The 27408-nt window shown below is 38.6% G+C and overlaps 1 protein-coding gene across 1 annotated transcript in view; it reads left to right on the top strand.

Moving 5' to 3' along the window:
• The window catches only part of LOC139739978 (uncharacterized), a 39717-nt gene extending 14233 nt beyond the window's left edge, over positions 1-25484 (top strand). Inside the window, exons 2-3 of the mRNA XM_071650576.1 lie at positions 8765-12801; positions 25338-25484. Of these exons, the coding sequence (XP_071506677.1) occupies positions 8805-12770 (3966 nt within the window). The 5' untranslated portion in view covers positions 8765-8804 and the 3' untranslated portion in view covers positions 12771-12801; positions 25338-25484. The remainder of the gene's footprint in view (positions 1-8764; positions 12802-25337) is intronic.
• The last annotated feature ends 1924 nt before the right edge of the window (positions 25485-27408 follow it).

Here is a 27408-nt window from a genome sequence, read left to right as displayed (position 1 = left end):
TTTAAAATAAAATCAGTTTTAAATGGAAATTACATCGTACAAGTAGGTGTTAAAAGCTTGTATTTGGGGGCTAGACATGCTGGTTTGTTTCTTGAATGAAAGAGCGTCAGTCGTGTTATTGCATGATTTCACCAATTTTCATACATTCAAGAATTTAAACAAAATTGAAACAAATAACACTTGAATAGAAACCAAGGGGTTTACATGTTGTACATGGTTCTGGGAGCCACATGCAGAGTACCAAGAATGGGTTGATGTGGAAGTGCTCGTTTGTTTGTTTTCGTACGTATTGATAATACACTAGAACTTGTTTAAACTTTGGACACTTGATTGTGAATGTTTGAAAAGGGAAAGTGTAATGAATCTCCTAATGACCTTTCAAAACTGTAAATGGCTATTAATGTAATGACAGGCATGCCGCAAGTGATACTTAGTAAATACTCATAAAAAGTTTGCTGTTTATAATCTTGAGAAATTTTGAGAAGAGGTAGGATGTTTCCACTGAAGTCTCACTGCTGTTTGCTGCAATCTGTATGATTATGACACAAACAGAGACATTTTCCTGGTTTCACTTCTGGAGTGTAACCCAAGATCTATCCTTACGCTTTTGTTTCTCAATTTCATTGACCCTGCATGCACTGCATGTTTTATTTTAAAAAAAAAGTCAGTTGCATCATGGTGGGAAATAGATACAAAAATGTAGTTGGAACTGATTTCAGTCTTTTATTACTGAACCTCTGGCTATTGAAAAGATAGATCTCACTGGGTTTCCGTGCTGTCAAAAGGCAGGTCATGAAAACTTGCGGATTCCTTTCATTATTGAGGAATTGCACTTGTGAAGTGATCCAAATTGGAAGCTAATTGAAACAATGAAGAGGCAGCTGTGTGATAATGAAAGTGAAATTACCAGGTATATGTAATTACTGTATACACCATATATTTAGCGAGTCTATATTTTTGCAAATGGGACTTCCCAATGATTTTGCGAGTTGTTAAATTTGCGATGGTGAAGTACAGTACTGAATAGAGAACTGTATGCGTACACATGATATTCATGGCGGGATCAGAGTCAATATTTTTGTATGTCTTTGAATGGTATCTATGGCAAATACCACCTGACTCGTGAAATTTGCTAAAATAAAAACCTTGTGAAATATATGCGGCATACACTGTATATGCTCACAAACTTAGCAGTGTAAAATGTTATGAGAAGTTTTGTTATGTACTCGTATGGAGCCAGTAAATGCAGGAAAAACTATAGTGACATACTCTGTGATAGTTTGAGGATAATCAGATGATCTGTTCAAATGTTATGAATGATCATCATCTTCATAAAGTCTTATTCCATTCCATTTATTGCCCTTGCTGCTTGGGAATTCAGCAACAATTTGTGATATGTCATAATGGTGAAATTACATATCATCGCTAATATTATAGCAAATATTATGGAATTTCATAAACCTTTCAATTCCCGTCCCCTGTTACTGGGATATCTGTGGGCAAATATTATTTTCCAATGCTTTCTGCAAAGAGCTTGATCGAGTGCTCTTTTATAGATGAGCTAAAATAAAGATACAAATAAACAAAACAAAACGAACAAGCGAAAGAGCTTTGTAAAACGTCAATTATGATTATATTTTCTTAGCACCATTCTACCACAGTAACATCAAGAATTGTTTAGAGTGTGTATCCAGAGATAGTTGCATATTAGACTTTTTTTAAAACCAAAGCTGTAAAGATTCATTTAATGTGCATGTTTCTGTGAATCTTTCTTCAAGTGTTTGCACATAAAAGCTCAGGAAAATATTCCCCAATATAAAGTCAATCAAGTTATGTACAGAACCTGTCTAACTATCAGCTTCTGTCATGGTGACCGCAACATTGCTTGATTATTATTCCTCATTCGCTCTAATGAGAGCTTTTGAAGCTTGCAAATTTTCAGAAGAATAAGTTAACCAGTACAGACTTTCTTCCCCCCCCCCTAGAATACCTCATGTACGGTTAGGACTTACAACAATATCCTTTGAAATGAATTGGAAATCCTGATTTATCTGTTTGTAATGAATAAATTGCCACTCAAGCGTAATTCCTCAATCACTACAGAGAATCACCTAAAAGAAAGAAAAAGGCAAACATTGCTTTTGAAATGAAAAGAATGCATGTGAGAACTAGAGAGATATTTTGAAAGCCTTTTCACACCTTTTGAAGTATAGTATGACTTGATAACGCTGAAAGGAAAGAATTACAAGGATGATGACTGAACTATCTGGAAAGCTGTTAGTTGCCCTATACATGAACCTAAATTCATTTTTGCGGTTCACATTTATATATAAATGCTTCGCTTCACCGTGAACCCTATTTATTGCGTTTATTTGGATTGATGTGTTTGTCTCTGGGCAAGTCCAAGATAAGGTCCCCTCAGAAGGCAAAATTTCATCTTTGCTCAATATTGACATGTTTGGTATCATTTTGAAGCTTATGAGTTGAAGTTTTGATTTCCGTGAAGGAAAAAATGATATTATGTAAATTTATGCAAATTTCAAGGGCTTCATTTGCATAAATGTGAAACACAGCGTTACGTATGGGACATTTATAAAAATTCATATTAATTCAAAGGAAAGCAAATAATATTTGATTAATATGTGGACATAAGAAGTTCATCACATAGTTTAACTTGGTATGAAAATTTAGGGATTATGCAAATGATTATGCAAATTAGCTCGTGTCCTATCATGAGATGTCCCATACATAACAAAATGAGGTCATTTTTTTAGGTTTTTTCTTAAATTGCTAAGGTTATTTTAATGCCCTTTTGGAAAGTTCTAATTTATTGTTTAGAGAAATTAAATACCAGAGAAAAAAAAAAAAAGTAAAAGAAATATTTTTTATTAGGCATTGAAATAATGTTACGTATGGGACAAATGCGTTACGTATGGGACATCCTCATACATATTGCATGTGAATGCATGTAGCTAGCTGGGAAGGTGTCTCAGTACACAAATGGTCAATCATCCTGAAGAAAGCATCCCAACATTGTAGCTACTTTTTGAGTTATAGACACTTGAAACAATACATGAACTTGACTGAACAATTTTCAGAAAGGGGGAGGGGAAAATGGCAAAATACACAATGAAAAATCAGCATTAAAGGGATGGTATAGTTTTTTGTAGAAATGGGGATTCAGTTTTCAACATTTAAAGAGATGATTGGAAACCAATTATATGAATTACTTAAGAGCATAAAATCCTAAGACTAGAGGAATTCAAAGTTTATGTCATGGAGATCCAATTTGAAATGGTTGTGATATATATAGAAGGAAAAAAAAGTAAAATGATTTTTTTTTTTATTGCAAGTGATACACAAATTGTCCTTATTCAGTTTTCAGTAGTAGCCACAACAAAATTCATGGGTATACATACTGAGGTGTGACTCGAATCAATGACTTGACTGCTAGACAGACATCATATATCTACTCGATTACTGGGGTTCCACGCAGCAGGTATTGCTTATTTATTAAACTTAATATTTCTTGTGTCAAGTTGTTTTTTATTGAAACTAAATGGCAAACTGCCCTTCATCAATGCAAGTAAACACTTTAAACTATTCAATTTTTCAGTAGTAACTATCCTGATAAAAATAGGGCATACATACTCAGGTTGGTCATAAAAAATATAGAATATGATTGAATGTGATTATGAGGGTAAATATCTGGGAATATTGTTCCCTTGTCAATCTGGATCAGTATTTGAGTAATTTCAACTGATTCCACCTCAATAATTATGCAAAAAATTTGTTGAAATGGGTATTTTGCAAAATTATTTTGCAAAATACCCATAAACATGGTTCTCCACACACTAAACGAATGGGGGACAAAGGGCATGCATACCCAGGTTGGTCACAAAAATATAGAAATATGATTGAATATGATTATAATGGTGAATATTTGGGGAATATTGTTTCCTTGACAATCTGGATCAGTATTTGAGTAGTTTCAACTGATTTTACTTCAGTAATGATGCAAAATACCTATAAACATGGTTCTTCACACACTAAATGAATGGGGGACAAAGGGCATGCATACCCAGGTTGGTCATAAAAATATAGAAATATGATTGAATATGATTATAATGGTGAATATTTGGGGAATATTGTTTCCTTGACAATCTGGATCAGTATTTGAGTAGTTTCAACTGATTTTACTTCAGTAATGATGCAAAATACCCATAAACATGGTTCTTCACACACTAAATGAATGGGGGACAAACTGTCCCATACGTAACTGTCCCATACGTAACACGTCATGTCTGTCTTTAATTAGAACCTGTAATTAGAGCTTTTTGCCTAATGACATGAAACTTACTTGTAATAATCTTGAGTGTTGTGACTTTCATCACAGTGAGTTTCAAGTTGTAGAATGATATACTTTCAGAGAGTTTTGAGGTTGAAAAAAATGTTCAAAAAAACGAAATTTTTCTGGTCCCATACGTAACGGCACATATTTTCTCTTCTAGAATATAATTGTCAAGGTCATTTTTCTCAATTTTTTACATGATTATACTTCTTCTAGATATCAATCACCATGATGAAGTTCAATATGATCAAAGGCCATTAACGCTACTTTTCAGGTCATTAAAGTCTCTGAATGTCCCATACGTAACGTGCGCGTTATCTTGGACTTGCCCCTCTATGTTACCCTTCTTTGTTTGTTTTTTCGTTGTTTTGTTTTTGTTTTATTTATTTATTTGCTATTTTTTGGGGGAGGAATTAGAAGTATTTTATCTCATCTTGTTCATAAGTTGTTTTACTAAAAGGATGCATACTGCACAATTGAAGTATGCCGGGAGATAAAGCATGATTTATATTTTTTGTTTGTTTGTTAGTTTGTTTGTTTTTATTTGGCGGATGCTACATATCTGCCAAGAATTCCAGACAGGTTTTAATCTGTGAAAAGTAGCTCTTGGCCAGGAGTAGGCCCCACCTGTTGTTGAAAATGAGATTCCCTGTTAATATTAAACATAATTGGTAAATTTCTGAAATAGTTCACATAATACACAGTCTGCAATGTTTTGGTAAATTGTGTGTCATGGATCATCCTGACCTTAGCATGCTGCGTGGGTATTTTGTGCTTTGACATTTATGGGACAGTTCATACTCAATGAGCCATAACCCTCTAAGGAACAGGTACACAGTATATTGAGAGAACACTTCGTTGTTAGCAGAACTAACTATACTCTGTAGGAGACAATCCATCCTGCCAGCAATATGTTATAGCTACACTGTACTGTGACACATCTACTGCTCACACACACAATGCATGATTGGAATGGTGTACTTAAAAAAACGCCTGTTCTTTACGCACAAGTATATATCACTCACATGCATACGTGTACATCATACACATTGTACAATTTGTCAATTTCACTGTCTAGCTGTTTGTGGTGAACTGTGTGTTTTCGCCCTCTTCTTTAGCATCATAGGGGGATTATCCCTTAACCAGCAAATGTGTGATGGGCCCAACTAGAATTTCTGCTTAAATTTCAAAGCTTTAGATGTGTGCAACTTGATAAATTTTAAAGTAATGAATTTCTGCAGCTTTAATTATCAAAACTTGTTGTAACCACGCACGATTAGAATAAGTCATCATTAAATCATATTTGTGTATGTCTGTACATGTCTACAGCTGAAAAAAACAAACGCTGCTGCAATGTAAAAACCCCAAAACAAAACAAAAAAGAACTCCATAATGTAGGCCTACAATAATATCAGTTGGAACCATTTCAAAATTTCTCAAACTAGAATTAAATTTTGGGATGTAGTTTCTAAAAATTGTGTCAGAGTTATGAGATGATGCACATGCTGTAAAGTTTGTAGTGTATTCTTTGCCAAGATACAAGTACAATGGTATGTAACATGCCATGCATATCAAATGTGTGGTCTGCAGTTGTCTACACTGTGTACATGACACAGATAATTATCATTTAAATGAAGGGCCTCGTGGGATTCCCCAACAGCATATTGTGCTTAGGATTTTTTTTTTTTAACTTGCCATGTAATGGAAATTCTTCAAAATATGACACACAATGTAGAAAATGTTGGATTTGACTGAAAGATGCATGGACTGAACACCTGTTTTTTGTGTTTTACAGGCATTCAGAGAGTAGCTCCTCTAATACTGCTTTAAAGGTCAAACATGATTTTTGCACTTCATCATCCTGATGTGAGCCCTGCCAACAGGAGTACTTCAAAAGCCAATCTGGCACACATGCACAACAAACATTTGCTTGACAAGGCGCTGCAGGAAGTGCAATTGTGTATATTTGGAATGCGTTATCACAGCTGTGCTGACAACTTCTAATACAGGTCATCAGTTGCTAGAACTGTAATATTGGGTGCTTCAAAAAACCTGTCAAACTGTACAGTGAAAGGAAGATTTTATTTCTTCTTCTTTTTTTCTAAGGTAAAATGTGCAGTAGATCTCAGCTTATTAGAGAACTAAACCTAGAATGACTCAATATTGAAGAATGATTGACATAAATTCTTGGATAACAAAAGTCAAAATTTTCAAAATTTCAAAATATTAAATTAATTTTTATTTTATTCAGACATCACTTGATGTAGACCTATACTTAATGATATTTCTGCATGCTCTGAACTGATATATTTTTAGGTAATTTCTCTTTAGTGGGAAATTAAATATGTGTATATGTATGTACAGTTAATGTCAAGCTGTCAGTTTCACACTTGCTGCTAGTTTGTCACCTCCCTCCACTTCTCGTAGTAGAGTGATTAGTTCTCTTCCACTTTGACGCTCGTGCTCCCAACAAATTCTTCCCGTCAAATTAGATATCAAGCAATTATTACACTGCATATTACTTATGAGGCTTCCCTTTGTGCTTCAAATGTATCGCCTCCGTCACTGTCTGCACATAACGAATTTCATCTAGAGCCATTAGAGACCGTGAGCTGGCCAAAACACACACATGACTGAAATGCCACAGCACTTTGGAGAAAGTCAAAACCAGTGGGAGAGGGCGGGGGCCCCTGGTGCTCAAGCCTGCCAAGTGCCATTGCCATGCACCAGTTAATGCCACTATTTACTCCTGACTCGCAGCCAATTGCTTTCACAGTTGGCATCCTGTGCAGCCGAGTGCATTGGCTACACATTACAAGTACAGTGTGTAACTTCCATCTTTAGATACTTCCTCTACGGTATATGACTTAAACAATCCTAGAGACATGTATACTGTTTGAATAAAGTACATGCTAGCACCTCTTAGCACCCTGTTTCTGTATCAATATCACAACGTTTCCTCTATGGGAAATTTGTGAGGATTTTATTTGTTCTGCCAGTATGTAGGCCTATACATTTGGCTACATGTCAGCAGCTCTTCAACTTTGTACAATATGTTTCTCATTCTCAACAATCAGGCAGTGTCTTTTCTATAGAAGATGAGCTGCACATGCTTGTCTCATGTGGAGGAAAGAATTAAGCGGAAAAGCAAACCCATGTGATGTAATTGCTTTTGAAATGACTTTCAGGTGGTGGAATAGAAAATGGTATATCATCAATTACACTATGATATTAAAGATACTGTGGAGATTCTGGCAGGTCATGAGTTCTGGCCTACTTCTTCTCACAAGGATGCTTTGTGAATCCTGCGTCACCAACCCTTGATGTGCCCCCTGAGTTGTCGGGTAATGCCAGTTGGCAAAGACTCCACTGCCAAATCTGTTGGGAGTCTTATAAGATAGATGATGTGCAGTACTGAGGTACTTGACCACAGCATCTATTAAAGGCATTTCGAAAGAGGCAGGGAATAAGTAAAACGGGGATCTTTGGAGTGCAGATGAAAAAAAGGGATGTTATATTGATTACAGTGCCTAATTGACAATCTGCCACAGTATGGGCACAGACAATGACCATGTGCCAAATCCAAGAAAACAATTAATATCACACTCTATGATGTTTTCATAAACAGACCATCCAGCATTTTAGGGGTTGAGACTTAACTATGAATTATTGATGATAGAAAGTTAGTTAACGGTAATTAATCAGATGCAAATGTAGATAAAGTGGGCTCTGGTAAAGACAAGGTCTGCAGTTCTTAAGTGTTGATGTTCTATTAGTGTTCTGAAACCAGTGAATTCGAGGCCTTGATATAAGAAAAGAAAGTATGTATTCAAAAGGCAGCATATTTTGCCAACCATAGATGAGGAAAGAAAAGGACTACATCATTGCAGGATTGATTTGTTTTGTGTGCCTACGCATCAAGGTACCTAAAGGTACAATGTATGTAGAAGCACTCTAGTACAGTGGCTTTGGTTCTTAGTGATCAGATGGGAGTTTCTTAGTTTTGGATCCTGCTTTATGTGTCCATTGTGGACAAGACTCATGATGTCTTTCTTGACTGATGAGTACATGTATGGGGTTACTAGCAGTGTGTGGGTATGTGAAAATTGCAGGGCCTTTAGCAGAGTAGAGGAATTACTGGCAGGCTTCTCCAGGGACATGAAAATGATTCTATCATTATTCTTATCATCAATGATATTCTTGCAATATCATCACTATTGATCATTGTCAGAATAACTGCTTTGTGTTTGGACATTCCTTTCATTCTGTGTTTAGGGGAATACAATTTGACATCCTGTGGAATTTTGTGATGAGGTATTTTACCATACCATGCTTTTTATCTCCCATACCAGTGATCATTCATTTTCAGACATGATAATTGCTTAAGGATTCTTTTCTCTCTTCTGCTTTCAGAGTGATCTATGCAAATCAGTCTGAGGGGGTACCCACCACCATGCCTATCATTGAGGTAACCAAGCACCATGACTCCAGCCGGAGTGTTCCCCTCCAGATTCTGAACAAGGGCCCAGAGTACTTCCGGCAGCAGGCACTGAGGAACCAGCGCCGGCAGGGAAAGAGTGCGGCCGAGCAGCTTGCCGAGTCCCGTTCCCAGTACCTCAAGCGGGACCTGTCGCCGCCGGCTCAGCTCCTCAACGACAACAGCAACAATCATGTCACAGACAATAGACTTATTCACAGCAGGCAGTATGCCACTGATAGAAATGCTGCGCTAGTGGCAGATAATGCCTCAAAGCACGAAAGGATTGAAGTCATTGAATTTGAGAAACAAGAAAGCAAGAGAGGGCGTGATAGACACAGAGACAGTAAAAGGGGGCGTAGAAGGGGAAAAGGTCAGACAAATGACCTGAATGGAAATAAAGACACACTGGATGTTTGTGAGAAGGCATCTTTGGATTCACCTGAGTATGATTGCAGGGTTAAGGAAACAGAATTGTTGGTGGGTATTGGACATTGTAACACCAGTGGACCCACTGATAATGCTGATTCCCCAACCCGAAGCCATGGTTATAGATCACCAAGGCCCTCTGTGAGGGAAATTGTTTCTAAGCTAGGTGGACATGCAGCACTGGAAAACCAGGATCAGCCTGGTTATGCCCAGAAAACAGTTCAAAGTGGTAGACAGAGGTCAAAGAAGGCCATTCACTTGGCATCGAGCGAGTCAAGTGAAACGAGCCCAATTCTGCCGCGGAAGATGAATTATGCCACAAGATCATCAAGACCTTCCGCTGTCAGGAGTCGAGAACGGTCAAAACCCTCCCTACCAGCCAAACCCAGTAGCAAGATCTTTGAGAAGAAGTCTCCCAGAGGCTCTCATGTTCAAAACATACTCAATGTCCTGCACCAACAGACAAGTACTTCATCATCTTCCTATGATGACACGCCCCGAAGGAGCAGTAGAAGCAGTGGTGCCCGAATCAGGGGAAAGTCCTGTCCTCCAACAAGTCGTACTAAACCCTCTTTGGCTGATTTATTAGCGAAGGATGCAGAAGATGGCCGACCACGCAGCAAAGATTTAAATGACTTGGAAAACTTTGTAAGTACTGACAGTGAGGGATCAAACTTTGTTGCTGTGAAAGCAAGGATAAGGACACTTCAGTCCCCAAGGGGGACATCGGCTCAACTTTCTCTACCAAAGCCTATATCAAAAACTCTTTCAAATGTCATGAAAGCGCTACATGAGCAGGCATGCTCTGCAAAAGACACACAGGGTGAGACCAAAGTGGAAGAGGAACTGACTCAGAGGCAATCTACTTCAACAACTCCCAAAACCCACTTCTCAAAAACAGACTCTAGCAACTCAAAGCTGAATGATGGCAGGAGTGAACCTGTTCTGGGCAAGCAGACCAACATTATGCTTGATTCATCAAACATGTATGCTCTTCCATTGAAAGACCCAGTTAAATCCAAAGAGCAGGTGCAAGAACATGCGCTGTCCGAAAATAGCCAAAGTTCTGGGTCAAGTGTCAAACAAAAAGTAAACCTTATTGCCAAAGGAGAATTTGGGAGCATGAAGAATGTGTCAAGTGATAGTGGTATAGCTGTTGCAAAGAAACCAGTGCTTCAAACAAGGTCAGCAGATGCAGCAGTTCAGGAGAAGCAAGAAGTGTCAAAGAGTGCCCTGCGACCAGTTCATCTCAACAAACCTGAACTCCCAAGGAAACCAGACATATCAGTGTTTGCCAAAGCTTCACGGCTCTCATATCACATCTATGAAGTGGTTCCTGAGGACATCAGCAGGGCCAGGCAAGGGGAAGCACCAGCTGCTGCTGGAGACAATGTCTTTGAAAACCCTGCCCACTTCAGTGATCCGGAGGACTCCTTTGAAGTAGTGACTAGTAGTACATTCACAGAGGGGCCAACTGCCAGTAGCATTGGGCCAGCTGCTGGCAACACTGGGCCTGACAATGTTGCTGTGATTAGTGAAGAGCAGCATGCAGGAAAGGAAGGACCAAAGCAAGGCTCAATGTTGTCCTCTTTGAGCAGTCACATGAAGCGACTAAAAGGCATTCTTTTGAGGGACAAAGATCAGCAGAACGTGACTAAAGAACAAGGAAAGGCATGTGATGATGTCTTTAAGAGTGGCACAGGTAAAAGTGAGAATAAGAGATTGAAGTATGACAGCCCAACGCAAAGAAAACTTGCAGCCCAGTTGGGAATAGAGAGTGATGAAGAGCGGGAGGGAGGTAGGCACAATAAATATTCTGTGGTGGAAGGTATCCAGGATGAGCACATTTACACTGAGAATTCCACATCTGTTGAGCAGCACTGTAATTTGAATGAGGAAGATGAGACCAGAAGGGTAGGAGACCCAACTAGTGATCAAAATTTAAAACTCATGCTGCCTATCCATGCGAAATCTCTTAGCTTGGATGACATTAGCAAGAAAGCAGAGAAGCCACCATTATCAGAGAGTGTGTCTTTGCCATCAGCCAATGATGACCAAGTCAAGAAAGGGTTGTCAACAGATCAGGACCCGTCTTCCAGCGAACGGTTCACCATGCCCCATGACAAACAAAAGAAGGAGCTGAGCAAGAAGCTTGAAATGTTTCTCAAGCAGAGCAAAGCATATGAAAGCGGTGGAGAATCTCCAAGCAAGGAATCATGTGACTCGGGAAAATTGAAGAAGAAAGTGAGTTTTGACGATACAAGCATTTCTGCAGACACGACAGATAAACAGAGTGAGAGGAACACACGAAAGGTCTCCATCACTCCACTGTGCCTGAATTATGATGTGGTTGAGTACAATACAGACTGGCATAAAGATCAAGTTGAGGAAACAATAGTTATCGATCGCAATAATACTATCCGATTGGCCACTCCAAGGACACATGCGATACCTCAAACTGTTGACAGTGCCCCTGCAGAGAAGAAAATTCCAAGAGTTAGGGAAGATGCAGTTGTGCCAAAGGAAAGTGAAAAGAACGAAGGTATTCCCAAGGATGAGATAGAATCAACTGATGGCAAACAAATGGAGGGTGTGTACGATGATATTGAGATGTCTAATATTTACAGTAATGAATCCTCTCTGCAACCAAAACCCTCAAGTGGCTCTAAAAGAGAACCAGCTTCTGAGGATATCCAAGGTGCTCGTTCTGGTGATGCGCTGAAAAGTTCTAAGCTTCTTGACTTCAGAAAAGCATCAGTCAGCACGGACTTAGACACATCTCCAACACATGACTACAGAACCGCTACCCGCGAAGGACTGTCGGATGTAAAGCAACGTTGTGGGACCTCATCTTCTGGAAATGCTGTGGCTAAGGGAGAGTATGACACTTCCTCAAGGTCTGATGACTGTGGGCTGGGTGTGTCACGTGGTAAGGTAAAACACTTGAAACCCTACAATGCCCGTCCCTTCAGGAATAAAAACTTCAGCAGTGATGAAGACGTCATACCTGAGGAGCATACAAGGAAATCGTTCTGGCAGACCAAGGCTCAGCTGGACCTACCCAGCAGTCAACAGAAGACTGTTGGCACTGACCAGAATGCCGCAACTGATGGTGACAGTGAATCTGCAGACACACAGTCAGCCATGCATCGCTCAAAGTCTGAACCCAGCAACGCCACTCTGGCTAGCGAGCTCAATAGCTTCTTCGACCAAATGGGTCTGGAGGATGCCATCTTGGAGCTCGTTGGCAAGCCCCACATCTATGACGAGGAGGAAGTGTTTCATGACATGCATGTGTGGCGAACAAGAACCCTGCAGAGCTCTGAGAGCGACGACTCCAACACCTCCTACGCCATGTCGGAAACGAGCAACGTCAGCGAGGACGGCGTGATGAACCTGAGGAAATTTACCAAGCAGCTCCCGGACCAATCCATGTCGATTGTGACCAAGAACGCCCGTGTCATCAAGTGGCTCTGCCAGTGCACCAAAGCCAGGAAGCAGAGTGTCTCGTGATGTTTGGTGCTGCCCTAAGTCATACCTCTTTGTGAGTATCACCCAGGTACTAACTTGCACATAATCTACTTATAAATGTAAATTCTTCCTGAATATTGCAATTTTACAGTAGGCTAACCCAACAAAGAAAACTCACATAATGTAAAAGTGGAAATTTTTGCTGGAGTATTTCTTTTTAACTTGGTTGGATAGGATGAATGTCACATGTTCTTAATTCCACAGAACCAAAATGTGAAATACAATTGTAGTAGTATATAAATCATACACCGAGCAAAAAAATTAATAATGTACTATTTTTTTGCTAGACTCATGTTGTCACAAATGTACAAAAATTTCCACTATTACAGTATTAAGTGAATGTCAAATTTGAGTCAGATTTGCCATAATTGATTCATATGCACACAGTAAATGCATGATACATGGAGATGAAGATATAAATTTTTACAATCTAAAGTAGTTTGTTCCTTGGCATACATTGTATGTGATGGTGAAGTTTTGGAAGGTGAGTGACCGAGAGCAGAGAGAGCAGGTGTACAAACATTCATCATTAACATGATACCAGCATTTGATGACAGAATGATCCAGGTCTTTGGCCGAAGGTTTCCAGTGACTCAAAGGATGACCAGTACTCTCATACATGTAACTGACCATAAAGATGATATCCCATTTAATAAGATTAAATCCTAGAGTCATCTTTGGCAGTGTCAGAGAACAAAGAAAAAGCTTCTTGGTTGAGCTGACATATCACAACATTTGCTACGTGGTCATGGGTTGTATCATACTTTTGTACCAGGGCCACCAGTATATGCCTCTAGCAGTCATGTGCTATAGAAGTTTGAGCTTACTCATGAAGCACAATGTGTAGTGTGATATTCAAACAGACATAGTATTTGCATTGATTTTTCAAATATAAACTTTATTGTATGCTGACAGTGAGGTGCAGAGTGAAATCTGCTTGTTGGATTGCAGTAGAGCCATTCATCACCAATCTAAAAACAGTATGCAAGAGGAGAAACAAAAAAGAATCCCAAACCAGCACAAGACTAAAAAGAAAAAAAAAAGAAGATCTAAAATTCCTTCGTTTCATGAGCTCATATCTTTTCTGTTCTTTGATGTGTAGAACACTGTCATGCAACTAATTTCCAGGAATAGTACAAATCATATATTAGTGGATTACTGGTAAAAGGTTCTAGCACATTTTGTAGAAGAGATCTAAAAAACCTATTTCTCTTGAGCTTTATTTCAAATTATATGGTATGACTCAGGCTTTATCTTTTTCAGTTTCCCAAGGTATGTTCCTATGATTTTGAGATAAGAGCTTCTCATGCTGATATCCTAAAATAATTCCTAAAGTTGTCCAAGTGTCAGAACTCTTACTTGGATTACTTTTTCCAACATGGATACAGAATTGCGATGCAAAACTTTGTATCAGTAGCTCCTCGTCTTGCTGTTTTCTATAGAGCTCTCCAGCTATTACTCATGAGTCTTCTAAGCATGAATCCAGGAATATGATATGTGCCCACATGTTAATGCCCTGCCTGTGCGAGTTCTTGCGGACTATAAATGTTCATCTGTGCCATTTGAGACACACAGCACTGTACGTGTTTGAAATAGCTGGAGGTTTTGACAGATATCGTGGTTTGTGATTGAGTGTAGACAGAGGCGTAAAATCATGTGAGTTAAACTCTCACGTATTTATATTTACAAACTGTTTGGATGGCCCCTGGGACCTGTACAATGTAGATCGTCTCCCATACCGGGCATATTCCACCATTTCTAATAAGTCCTAGTAGTGTTGTAAGCAGCCATCTTGAGTTGGCATTTTGACATTCATGTTTGAACAATAATTGCAAAGATGTCTGTTGGAGGCTGTCATTTAATTTCCTGCGGGGACTGGCTGGTTCATCCATTTTGTTTTGTTTTTATTTAAGAAAACAGATGGGAATGTAAAAGACAAAAATAGGTGAGGAATTCATTTTGTATGCAAAGGCCTAAAGCATGGCAGGGGGCCTGTGTTTTTGCGCTGTTAATGTAGAAGAATAGATGTCAAAGTGTGGAATGCATGGAACTTGGTCCCTGTCTGACCCCAGAAGTATCAATAACCAACACCAGACAGAGGGCAATCCAAAAAAAGCTTGTCAATGCCAGATATCTCCCCCTCCCCCCTGGACTGTCAGTCTGCACATTTCTACAGCACAATTTCGGGCAAAAACATTTGAAACTGGAGCCTGCTTGGCAATTTTACTCAAAGCATACTAGATTTTGATTTACTGGAAAAGAGATTATATATACCTGTATTTTCAAGTAGGGTTTGATAGACGCAGGTGATTTTTATTCAATTTCCCATTTGAGTAGGGTATTTTTAAAGTGGGGTATGACAACAGTAGTTCACTTGTAACCTGTATGTACTGGTTGTTTTCAAGGGAAATGTAAAACATTCTGGTAGGGCAAGCTCATAACATCATTTAAGCATGGATTAATTTATAATTTCATCTTTAAGAAAGAATACATGCCTGCCTCTGTCTCGTGGAATATTGCCTTCAGTCTTTCTGATTCTAACGATGGCAGCATTACAGGGTAAAGTACTTCCAACAAATATACAATACAATGAGAATGTGAAGCAAATATAATGTATTATAAAACTAGATAGTTCTGAGATGAGTGTGTATCCTTCAATGTGTAGAGAATAACTTGAATTTTCCTATTGGAGTTGAAATACAGTACCATAATAGTCCATGGTAAGGAGAATTTAAGATATTCCTTTTTATTAATTGTTCATTGTGAGGAACTCTTTATAAACAGACACTACCAAAATTAGCTTGTTTCTTTGGTAGTCCTCTTCATGAGAGTAGTCTAGCCTGACCAGACACCGTGAGAATGGTGTCTAATAGCTGAAATGTGCCTTAGAGGAAGGACTTAAATGAATATAAAGACTATTAGTATTAAAATTAAGGAGGGAAAACAAAAAGCAGAATATCTCTCCTGCCCATGGCGCACTACGTTTCAGGCAAACGGGGCTGCTGTGGCCACTGGGAACATGGTGTAAACATAGCATAATGTTTGATTGATTGACAGGTTATCAAGTTTGTGACACAATTATTGTGTTGAATGTTGTCTCGAGTTAACAGTTGGTAAGGACACTTGATTTTGGTGTCTAAAAAGCATGCGAACTGTAACTCTAAATATGCATGTTTTGAATTATGTATCGGACTCACATATATATTACAAACAATTTTTTCCCCGTTGGTGTGATGCCCTTGTTGTTGCTACTATCCATGTTGAGGAAATGAGAGTTATCTTTGCACTTTTTCATGGGAGGAATTCTTCAGGGGTTTTAATGCCTGTCATTTGTAACTCTTCTGCCGCTTTTGTATTTAGCATCAAAGGGATGATATAGTTCAAGTGTCTGTAATTTTGTCATCTTAAAGAATGACTTTCAGTTTCTCTTGCTAGTTTCTCCTTTGTTGATCCTTTGTGCTGTTGGTGTCTCTAGTGTCTTGTTCTTCTTGTTTGCAATGTTTTCTCTTTTGCAGTAAGATTCTTTCATCTCTGCTTTGTCATGCTCTCTTTTGTTCTTCCTTTTTGAAACTCTTTCCTCATGTTTAATACTTTGTTTTTGTTTCTTTAGATTGACTGAATGGGAAGAGGGCCATGTTTATCACTGTGGGGTTTTGTGTGTGTGTGTGTGTGTGTGTGTGTGTGTCTGTGTGTGTGTGTGTCTGTGTGTGTATTGATTGTATGTTTTCTGTGTTGTGTTTTGGTTTTAAGAGCTGTTTGTTCCACAATCCCATTCATCAGTAGCTTCCCTGGACACTCTTACCATCATAACTTTTGTGTGAAATTTATGCATATTTTCCTCTTTGAAGAGGAGTACTTCACTGAAGGTTTTGATATCCTCCTATGCTTGAATTACACTTCCTTTTCAAGTTTTGTACTGTCAATGAATTTGACACAGTGAAATGATGACATTGAATAACTCAACTGTTGTAGCTCGACGATTTTAGCACCGTGAGAAAGTGACTGTGAAATTGTCGAGAGTGGAATTTTGTATGAAAACTTGAGAAATTAAAAAGCCTCTAAACATAAATAACAATATGTAAGACAGGATCCCAAAGAAGGTGCTTAAAGCAGAAGCTTACTGTCCAAGAGAAATGTTCCTGAAGCAGAAATTTGGACGAACTGACATAATTTGACAAGCCAAACCATGGGAAAGGGGAAAGGATGTAAAATGGTAACATACACTTTTGAAGGAATTACACAACTATAAGTTCTCAGTGAAAAATTCCATGACAATAGTATCAGTAGTCTTGTTTTCATGAACAAAGATATAAAACCAGTTTTACAGATTCTGTGTTGTCATTCCATTTTTATACACAAAATCATCAAAGTATAATATTTGATTTTGATGAAGGGATGTTAAAAAATTTGATATTCGTATTGGGTCTTCTAAAAAAAAAATGAATTCTTTGACATTTTAAATGTGCAATGTGTTTAATATCAAGCAACAATGCAGTTGAGTAATTTTCTGGGTGAGAATTTAACAGGGACCACAGATAATTTTCCAGAGACTCATCACATAGTTAATATCTTGTCATTTATATAGACACCCAAAAGCAAGAAACACAATGCTATTTCAAATTTTTGTTGAGTGAGTCAGAGGGCTCCATTCCCGGTTGTTTGAGAGGGTGGGTTCCCTCCTCTGTCAGCGATCAGCCGGGCTTAGGGCTCCGTTTTATTTTCGTTTGCTGACAGTTCGCTGCGATTTCCTGACGGCGCAAATTTCGGGAGATTACGAGCTTCCTTGTTTACAAGCCCGGAGTCATGTTTCCATGTGGTGTGAGAATTTTTTTTTTTTTTTTTTTTTTGTGAGAAATTGTGTGATTAATGGTTTAGATATTTCTATTTTAGTGATAGTGTAAATGAGCGTGACTGGATGTTAGACGGGAAAGGATAAAGAAGTCGGTTTAATCAAGAGGTTCATATGAAAGTTGAGCTCAGTGTGGGAGGCTGATGTACTTTATTTGTAGAGGGTAGAACAAAGCAATGAGAAGGATTGCTACATGTTTGTATGTGAACCAGCACCAAAGAAACACAGAAAGCAAAATATTTGTGAAAATCATCGAATGTCCACATAAAAAGGAGCAAAGAAAATATTTAGATTAACCTCATCATGAGCTGGTCATAACTTTTATATGAAATGTATGATGCACCACATTGACTCATCAGCTTTTTTTATGACCAGTATTATATAGTTTGTGTAATACTGCAGACTGAGGTACAATTTCTTTTTTTTTTGGGGGGGGGGGGGGGAGGGATGAGTATGTAGTAAGTTGGTTTTTTTTATTGTTAATTGACAACAACATTACATTCCATATATGGTGACAATGAGTGTTTGAAACTTGATTATATTGCCAAACATGGTTGAGGCTAGACTCACTTTGATATTTAACACTGTTTTGAAACGCAAAATCAAAACACAAAAAAGTGAGTTTGCAATGGGCAATTCTCTCTAATCACATTTACTGGGGAAGCATAAACTTAAAGGAGACGTCCGGGTGATTCTCAGATTTTTACATTTGTACAACTATGAATTAGTTATACTGAGGACAGAGTTTCAGAATTTGTGATAATTGGGATGAAGAATAAAAATATTTTCAAAAAATAGAACAAATTGCTAATGAACAAGGATGATGACATGGCAGAGTCACCATAAGAATGCATGAGTTGGGGCTCAAGGAAGCAGAACAAAAGAATAAGGCATGCATAGATTACAGACAGGTGAACTCACAAGCAAGCGGTATTGTTATGGAATTACACTGCTATCATTTCTGAAATATGTGAACCTTCCATGTCATCATCCTTGTTCAGTGTAATTTGTTTAAGGTTTTTCAAAGTATTGTTTCTCTGCTCAAGAACCACAATAAATTCCACAAATCTACGGTATACAGGGAGTTGTCGATTTATGTACTACATGATGTGAAATTATGAAAATCGTCTGGAATGTCCCTTTAACGCAGATCACGTTTACGATCAGCAATTCTCTCTAGCCATATTTACTTGGGAAGCATAAATGCAACATCACATAATTATGCTGAACAGCTTGCCACTATATGAATTTGTAATTTTTCAACAATTCGCAGGGCACGTTCGCAAAAATAGCTTTTTCTCAGAATGGAGCATAACAGACCCCATGAACTGCATATTATTTACTATTTGAAGATGAAACAAAACCCCCCCCAAAAAAGAATAGTTCTAAAATAGTTCTAAAAATAGTTCTAAAATGTGAAAATGGGAGTTAGGGATAGAAACAACCAATGTAAAAATGTTAATCAGTATAATCAATAATGAGTAATTGTTAAATATACAAAATGAGAACAATAGGTAAAATAGTAACGTTTCTAGACTAAACCGTCTACAGTCATGGTTAACTCAGAAAAATAGTGATATCTCCTTATATTGTAGGCTTCATTGCAAAATTTTTATATCGTAGGATGTTTTGTGATACAACTACTGTAATCTTCACATATGCAGCAAATGTTATAACTCAAACATTTTTTTTTTAAATCACTGCTCCCAATGGTAAACAGCACCTTTAAATAATCAAGGGGGAATCCCAATCTATGGTATGGCTGGTAGTTGAAAATGAGTACTGTAAAACACGATATTTTCGCTGCATGAAGTTTTTGCGAATTGGAGCCAACGGCCTTTTTCACGGCATGAAATTTTCACGAGTTGCCTCTAACATTCAGTGCATATAGTGTAAATAAGAACTTTCGCGTGCATTTTAATTTTGCGAATCGTGGCTCTCGTGAAATTCATGAAATTATAAATGCACGCAAACATTCCTCGTTTTACAGTACCCTGGTAGGCAGGGACAAAGAATGGGAAGGGCTTGAGAAGAACTCAACATTATAATCATACTTCTAGATCAAGTTTCTAAACATGTCAAAGGACGAGTTCACCTTCATAGACATGTGGATTGAGTGAATGCAGCAATATTAGTAGAATACATCAGTGAGAGTTTGAGGAAAATTGGACAACCGGTTCAAAAGTTATGAAGTTTCTGCTCAGTCACTGCTGGATGAGAAGACTACTATAGCTCGTGATGCCACATATGTACAACGATATAAAGAAAGTTGAAAGCAAAATTAACATAAATTTCACTTTTCTCGCATAACAAAAGAATACTCGTCTTCTCTTTTTCAGAAGGCAGGGGGAATAATATTACCCTTAATATACATCAGTAACAAGTTGAAGAAATGTGCACTTTATTAAAAAAACTAAGTTTTGTGAAATTCTCTTTTTATTTTCCTTGTTTCGTCGTACGCATGTGACATCATACACTGTAGTAATCTTCTCATCCAGCAGTGACTAAGCAGACACTTTAAAAATTCATAACTTTTGAATGGATTGTCCGATTTTCTCTCAAAGTTTCACTGATGTGTTCTTCTAATATTGCTGCATTCACCCATTCCACGTGTATATGAAGGTGAACTTGTCCTTTAAGAGTTACTGAGTTACAGAGAAAATGAATCTCCTTCCTGGCTACTGCAGACCACTCTGATGTCATTCTACACAACAGCTCAGAGTCAGAAACATCTTTAAGTATCAATCAACCAGTCTTCTCTCTGTCTTGAATTGTACGCATTTATGCATGCACCAAGATGAAAGTGAAAATCCAATCTCCTCATTTACTGTAAAACATGTACATTCGTGGCACAAAATTTTTGGCGAACTGGAGCCGACAGCCTTTTATGTGGCATGAAATTTTCGCGAATTGCAACTGACGTTCAATGCATATATAGTGGCGACAAGAAATTTCGCGTGCATTTTAATTTCGCGAATCTTGGCGCTTGCGAAATTGGCGAAATTAAAATGCACGCGAACGTTCCTCATTTTACAGTATGTGTCGGGGGGGGGGGGGGGGAGACCATGATTAGATATTACAAGAATGCACTGAGAACTGAGCAATGCTTCACTGGAAAACTCCCCCTTGATATAACTGACCAATCAGCATTTTTTTAGACAATCATGTGTTTTGTAACACATGTAAGTTTGCATTCAGCTCATACAGAAAAATCACAGTAATTTATAGTATGAATCGGGCATAGAAACATGTTTTAATACCATTACAGTATCAACGAGTTCCTGGTAAGTGTTAAAACCCCCTTTACTGCACAATTAGCAGGCACTTCCTTGTTAATGAATTCCCACAGAGAGAAGTGTCTGATGCAAGCAGGAAGTAAACTGTTCTACCTGGGGAGTAATCTAATCCAGTGATCCAAATTAAATTATCCCACAGGGTGCCCAGTGGGGCAAGTAAACTTTCAAACTCATTCAACTTTTGGGTTGTCCAGAACTGAAATGAGGTGGACATGTTTGCCATTCTGTTTTGGGTTGTTTTGCTTTGCCTTTTCATTTGTTTGCCTTGTTTTAGAATATTGAGATAATTTTTGAGGGGAGATGAGTCTTTTTTTTGTTGTTGTTCTTACAAATTTGAAAACTCCAGGTGACACAGAAGTTAGCATGGTTGAATGCCATGTTAATGCATACTTTAATATTTTAATACATTATACTGTAAATGCACAAATGTTTGAGTTGAAAACATTAATTTTCATGTATTTTTTAATAGCGCGAATTCTATAACTTACAAAAGTATCTTCACATTTTTCTCTGCACATTTTGAACAGGATGAATCATGTGCTTCATCAGTGATGCCTCCGTGGTATGAGTGTGTGGGTGTGGGTGTGTGTGCACGTGCGTGACGTGCCCTAGTACAATACGTAATAGGTCTACATACAGGTATGCATTTGAGCGCATGTGTGTATGCATTAGTTTCTATATCCAAGGAAGTAATTATTGCGCAGCGCTAATTCAAGAACCTGCAAATATGTCTTTGAGCTATTCAGTGCAAAAAAATTAATCATGTAAATATATCAACGTTTACAGTAATACGTGTATATCTGTGCTGTGATTGACGGTTCTGATTTTCCTTTTTTTCTTGATGCTTTGGGACAAGAACAAGCAAGATAGCAATACGGGAAAGGAATTGATTGACAGATAGGTAGAAAGGTAGAAGATTGACAAATCAGGGAAAACAGATGGATACACAATAACACACAAATGTAAGGTTCATTTATCTTGGTCTTGTCTTTATTTTTAATGGATAAACCTAATCAGATTTTTTTTTTTTTTTTTAAAGGGGGGGGGGGGCTGGGGATTGATAGAAGCCTTAAATGCTACCAGGCTGTGTCAAAAGAGCTAACTTTGTGACCAAATATTGATGATGGTGATAATGCCATAGACTTCATTTGACATCATGTGATTGTAGTTTTGCATTAATTGTAGGAAAGTGTGCATTATATTTTGTGCATCATAATTATGGTATGAGTCGAAAGTGGGTGAACTTTTGCTGAAATTTGTTCCAGTCCCCCAAATAACGCCATTTCCTCAATAGACTACGTAGACTATTTCCACCCATGGCTGCTCTGTGGTTCCGATTGTGTTCCATTGAATTATATTGTGCCGGGACTCGTTATAAATTTCTTCCCGCTCATGCAAAACCGCCATCAGAGAATTTGCCACAATTCGACCACTTCATTCGAATGTGTCACCCTACGCAGAAGGTGTGGCTGCATTACTCTGAAAGGAAGTGTGCCAGTAAAATGCTGAAATACGTCACACTTGAGACAAAGGTCTGAGGACATCCGTTTTTGTTTTATTAAGACAAGCAAATTTCCTGGCTTGCGTTCAACATGTCGTCATTGGAAATTGATTGATTGGCGGACTCGATGGCTGCCGCAACGTCAATGATGAGGCCTAGCTCTACGTCACAGGGCATCTTGCCTCAAATCGGGGGTTGACATTTTGGCTTGCCAAGGGCCTATCTGGTCACAGAGCATAATGGGAACATGCTCCAGGGGAGCGTATCAGAAAGCTAACTTGCCGCAACCCCCCCCCCCCATCAGTTTTTATTCTATCATCAGGACAACTTGTAGTAATCATAGTAGGAATATTCATAAGCATCTTTGCCCATCACATCTTCAAGCAAAAATTATATTGTGAATATTATCATTCACTTTGTCTTTATTTGATGCCATTTGTTTGTTTATTTCATGAACTTTGTTCTACTTATTTACTCTTGGTTGATCTGAAAAATCATACTGTATACCAATGTATCACAATATCATGCTGAATGTATTCAAGATTTGTATTTTTCTATGGACTTCTCACGAAGATATTGACCTTCCAGATTTGGCCTGCAAATATACTGATCTATTCTACAGTCAAAGTGTGGTGAAGTGCTTTTTTGGGATATGTCATTTGTCCACCCTTTGAATTCCATGATATTTCGCATTCAGTGACTGTCGGAAGTAAATCTCAAATATTTCACATAAAAAATGTGTCATTTTTATTTTATTTTGTATTTTTTAAAGGATTTTACGTCTAAAATTTTGTGTTGTAAATGGTATATACGCTAGGTATTAAATTGATCTATTTTCTCAAAACACGGAGACATAGCCACGCCTCTTCCAGATGGCTATATACAAGCTTCACACCCCAGTCAATGGCGATCGACAAAGTCCCGTCAAAGCCCTGCCTTGGCCACATCAATGACTTGTGCTCTGAACACATCATTAGGTCACACTTCCCAAAGACAATGATCCCGGTCTTAGTGGTGGCCTGTGGTTTGTAGTTCACCTGTTCGCTGACCGCACCAAAGAGGAAGGGAGCACTCACCTTTTTTTTTTTTTTTTTTTTTTTGGTGGGGGGGGGGGGGGGAGGGGGTCGATGTTGATGTCGCGGAAGAGATTTAGGCAAGTTAATCCTCGCTTTCCCACAGTGACTTTGCCCCCACAAGCTTATGACAGGACCCAACAATATAGCAGTGACGTGGATCTTCAAAATCTTTTATTTTTGATAGGCGATTTGACTCCTATCAAGATCAACCTTGAACCTCGTAGCTATGATCCATTTCAAGCAGCTCCTTGGAACTGATACCGTGATATTGCTGCTATTTTTCTGAATCGTTCTTCATTTTCTTTATTTCTGCAACATTTTTACAAGTGCAGAACGTGTCTCAAGTATTATCTCATCTCTTGACCTCAAAACTTCTATCTTGTGACTTGTAGATCACTGCTTCTCATCGTTTTCTATTAAATCGAGACCCACTTATTAAAGCTTCTGCAATTCTTTTTTTCAAGACTTAGATAGATCAAATGTGATTTTTTTTTTTCATTTACTTTTGGCCCACCGGTTGAGAAGAACTATTCTAGATGACATGGTTACAATTTCAGTGAGGTTGCTTCTACGTGACGTCCATTTATTGCAGAATGTGTGAATCACATCTAGATCATGTGTGCATTTTGTATGTGAGTTTTTCTCTCACTCAAAATGTTATATTTCTCATACTCATGGTCCTACTCCAACTCATTGCAGGTGAAATGCTTTAAACCCCCCTGCCTGTTTGCCTTTGGCAATCAGAACTTGTTGCGAGCAAGTATTGCGTACAGCCTGTACCCTGCCCCTTGCCCATTGACACAGACCTGACGCTTCTATCCCTGCCAGCCAAACTGTGCATTTTGTCAAACGGCATGAGCGTCCGTCTTATTCCAGTCTTACATCATGTCTGTAGTGTGTCTGAAAGATTTCAATCAGCTCCATACAAGGTCAAATGTCATGAATGCAATGCCTGTTTCACTTTGTTTTCACTTTGTAATGAATGGGATGAAGATGTTTATGAGATGAGAACTATCAAAGGCAAAGTTTATAATATGTGACGCGCTACAACAAAAGGATCCTAAAGTCGCTCGGCTGAGCCAAGAAAATCGAGTTTGAAGTCACATCATCAAAATTGGTCAAAACAATCGGATTTCTGTTTTTGGCATAATTTTGTAGTCTAATGTTTTGCCTATCATCTGCCGAAATTTTAAGCTAAATGATCAAAGGAAAGGCAAGAAATCAGTTTTTTTCTGGGCTATGATTTTCTGACTTTCAACGTAGAAACGTGTCCGAAGATTTGGATTTAGCGCCACAGCTAGACTCCGCCCCTAGCAACGAAGGAGTGATCTCATTGGTCAGTGTGTGGCATCCTGATTGCTGATTAGTCGTCATCGCGGAGGTCGCTAGGAGTATACCTTCTACTGTCAAGCCGTGAAAACTGTCTTGCCTCCCCTTGATCATAATAGCGTCAGAAGGAAAACTTTGAAGGCGTTTTTCTCGAAACTTTGATTTCCACAAGCACTTGACATGCGCTAATAAAATCATTGATATCTCCGCAACCGAGTACTTTTATGAGTTGTGCTATATATGACATTTTTGTAGAAGAGTAAGAAAATAATGTCATGCCATTGTCAGAAAATTTTCCTCCCCGACTTTCGGATCCTTATGTTGCAGCGGGTCACATAGGTCCAAAGCTGATGAAAATAGGGTTTTCTTCAATATACATTGTAGCTTGAACGATCGAAGAGAAATGGCATAGTCTCCGTAGGCATGAAGTTAAAATGTAAAGTCATATTTAAACCTGCCTTTCACTTCTTCCATATCTCCCCTCTTTCTTTTGCTCAGTGGAACTCTCAGATCTATGCAAACGGTTGCCTTCGGTGCAAGAATGCAGCAGCGGCTAGCTCAGCGTTGGATCTTTGCTGGCCCCCTGATCTCCCCCGCGTGTTCTCCTGTTTTGGGAGTGGACTCGGACGACCTGTGGACAGCCTGTAGCGGACACTCGTCACCGTTCTCGTGAGTGGACAAGGATTGGATGGGGGGAAGTGAGTCAAGACCGTGGGATGCACACCTGGGCCGAACTGACCGGCTCTCAAGTGGAGTGGACGAACAGACCGCCAAAAAAGTTATGGCCACAACGGGCATCTAGCTGACCGGGCAATGCTGGGAGTCCTTTTTGTTCATTCTTTTTTTGTTTGATGTATTAAGAAAGCATTGGGTAAATGCTCAAATGATTCTCCACTATCTTCTCTGGACCTGTTGCGTTTGGCTGAAAACGATTATTTCCAGTACCCTTTGCATGATGTGATGTTGAGTGGAAGAGAGAGAAAAAATACTGTGTCAGGCACAATTAACATTATATTAAAAAAACAAATTCCGTTTTGCATTGCTTGATTTCCTAGGCGATAACTGCAGCTATACTGTGATTGTTCATGAATTGCTAGTGAACATTTTATACACGTTCAATTTTCTTTAACTGTAAAATGTGTGTGATGAGGAAATCCGCTTGTATGTACTTCCAAGCAATCATAACATTGTCATCTAATGGCATGTATGCATTCATGGTTCATTCAAAATTTGATTGCACTTTCACAGAAGAAGAAAAGAATGTAGAGAAATTAAGACTTCCTGGCTTACCTTTTGCACTTTAAAGGAATGTTACTTTACGGAATGATTAGTGCAACTGTCAATGAAGTTATGGCATGGAATATGGCATCAATTAGTGTGAATACGACAGGGCCTTTTGCTGCTATGACAGTATTATACTTCATTAGGTCAAGGTTACTCCAAAAACTCAATGCAAAACCACACATTGGACATCAACAGGTGTTTGTCACTCTTGCAGCCGTAGTCTCGTTATCACCTGTAGCCAGTGTTTCTAGGAGCTGATTTGTGGCGCCATAAGTGGATTAAATCAATGCTCACCACAACCTGGCTTTGATATCCCTCACTGAATCAGTCTTTCTAGGAGGATTCGCTGAACAGGTAAAGATGGTGACAAAATTATGACTATCGGTTACGACACGTCAGTGGATGATTTCATGGTCAAAGCAAACAAGTTGGATTTTTTTTTTGGTCTAACCTCAAATTTTCCTTGCATATCGGAACTTACCATTGCTGAAATTGAGACCTATTTGTGAAGCACACGTAAAACACTGACAAAATATTACACACTAATAGAGAGATAAGGATCATTACTTAAACCTGTGTGTGTTCTTTGCATGCACAATTTTCAATAGGAACAGACAGAGTTTAGCTCTGCAGAGTTGGTTTATCATGCAAACATTTATGAATTCCGGATCATGTTTTCCGTCGAGTGTAAAATAAAGATGACAAAGATTTTCCAGAAACAAGGTAAGCTGAAAACTTCCTAAGGTAATGTAGCAAGCATGCATGGAGTGAAGATGTGCCCAGTCTCGCCAGACTCTTAAAACTTTTACTTTTACATGTGCCCTCATCTTATTGAGCCACCCTAAATTAACTTGGGGATTTGATTTGGAGTTTGAAAATGTTCATAGGAATTATCCCCAATGAAGGGAACTCTCAAATCCATCAAATTAGAAACCACCTTTATGTATGGAAGGAGGACAAGGAAAATACATTTCACCCATCTTCTTTGTTAAAAAGTTTGCTCTGAATTTTTCCCAGACTTGCATTATTAATCTCCGGGAAAAGTCTTCCGCTGTTTGAATGCGGGAAACGTCTGTGGCGGTTGGACCTGCCGAAAGTGAAAGTGACATATTATGCAGGCAGGCGAGCGTTACACCCACTGTGGGTCCCTTGCCTGCATCAAGGCCTGTCTCCTCAAGAGACTGTCACGGCTAACAAGCACATCACCGTAGCTGCAGGTACTCAACGCAACCTTCAGAGTATGTTAATATTTATACCCGGACGGCCATGATATCGATGGATATAG

The sequence above is a fragment of the Diadema antillarum genome, unplaced genomic scaffold (assembly GCF_040938485.1).
Source record: "Diadema antillarum isolate AM-2024a unplaced genomic scaffold, OU_Dant_1.0 seq00000823_RagTag, whole genome shotgun sequence".
Taxonomy (NCBI): domain Eukaryota; kingdom Metazoa; phylum Echinodermata; class Echinoidea; order Diadematoida; family Diadematidae; genus Diadema; species Diadema antillarum.
The sequence above is the reverse complement of the archived record's forward strand: the minus strand, read 5'-3'. Positions and strand labels throughout refer to the sequence as shown.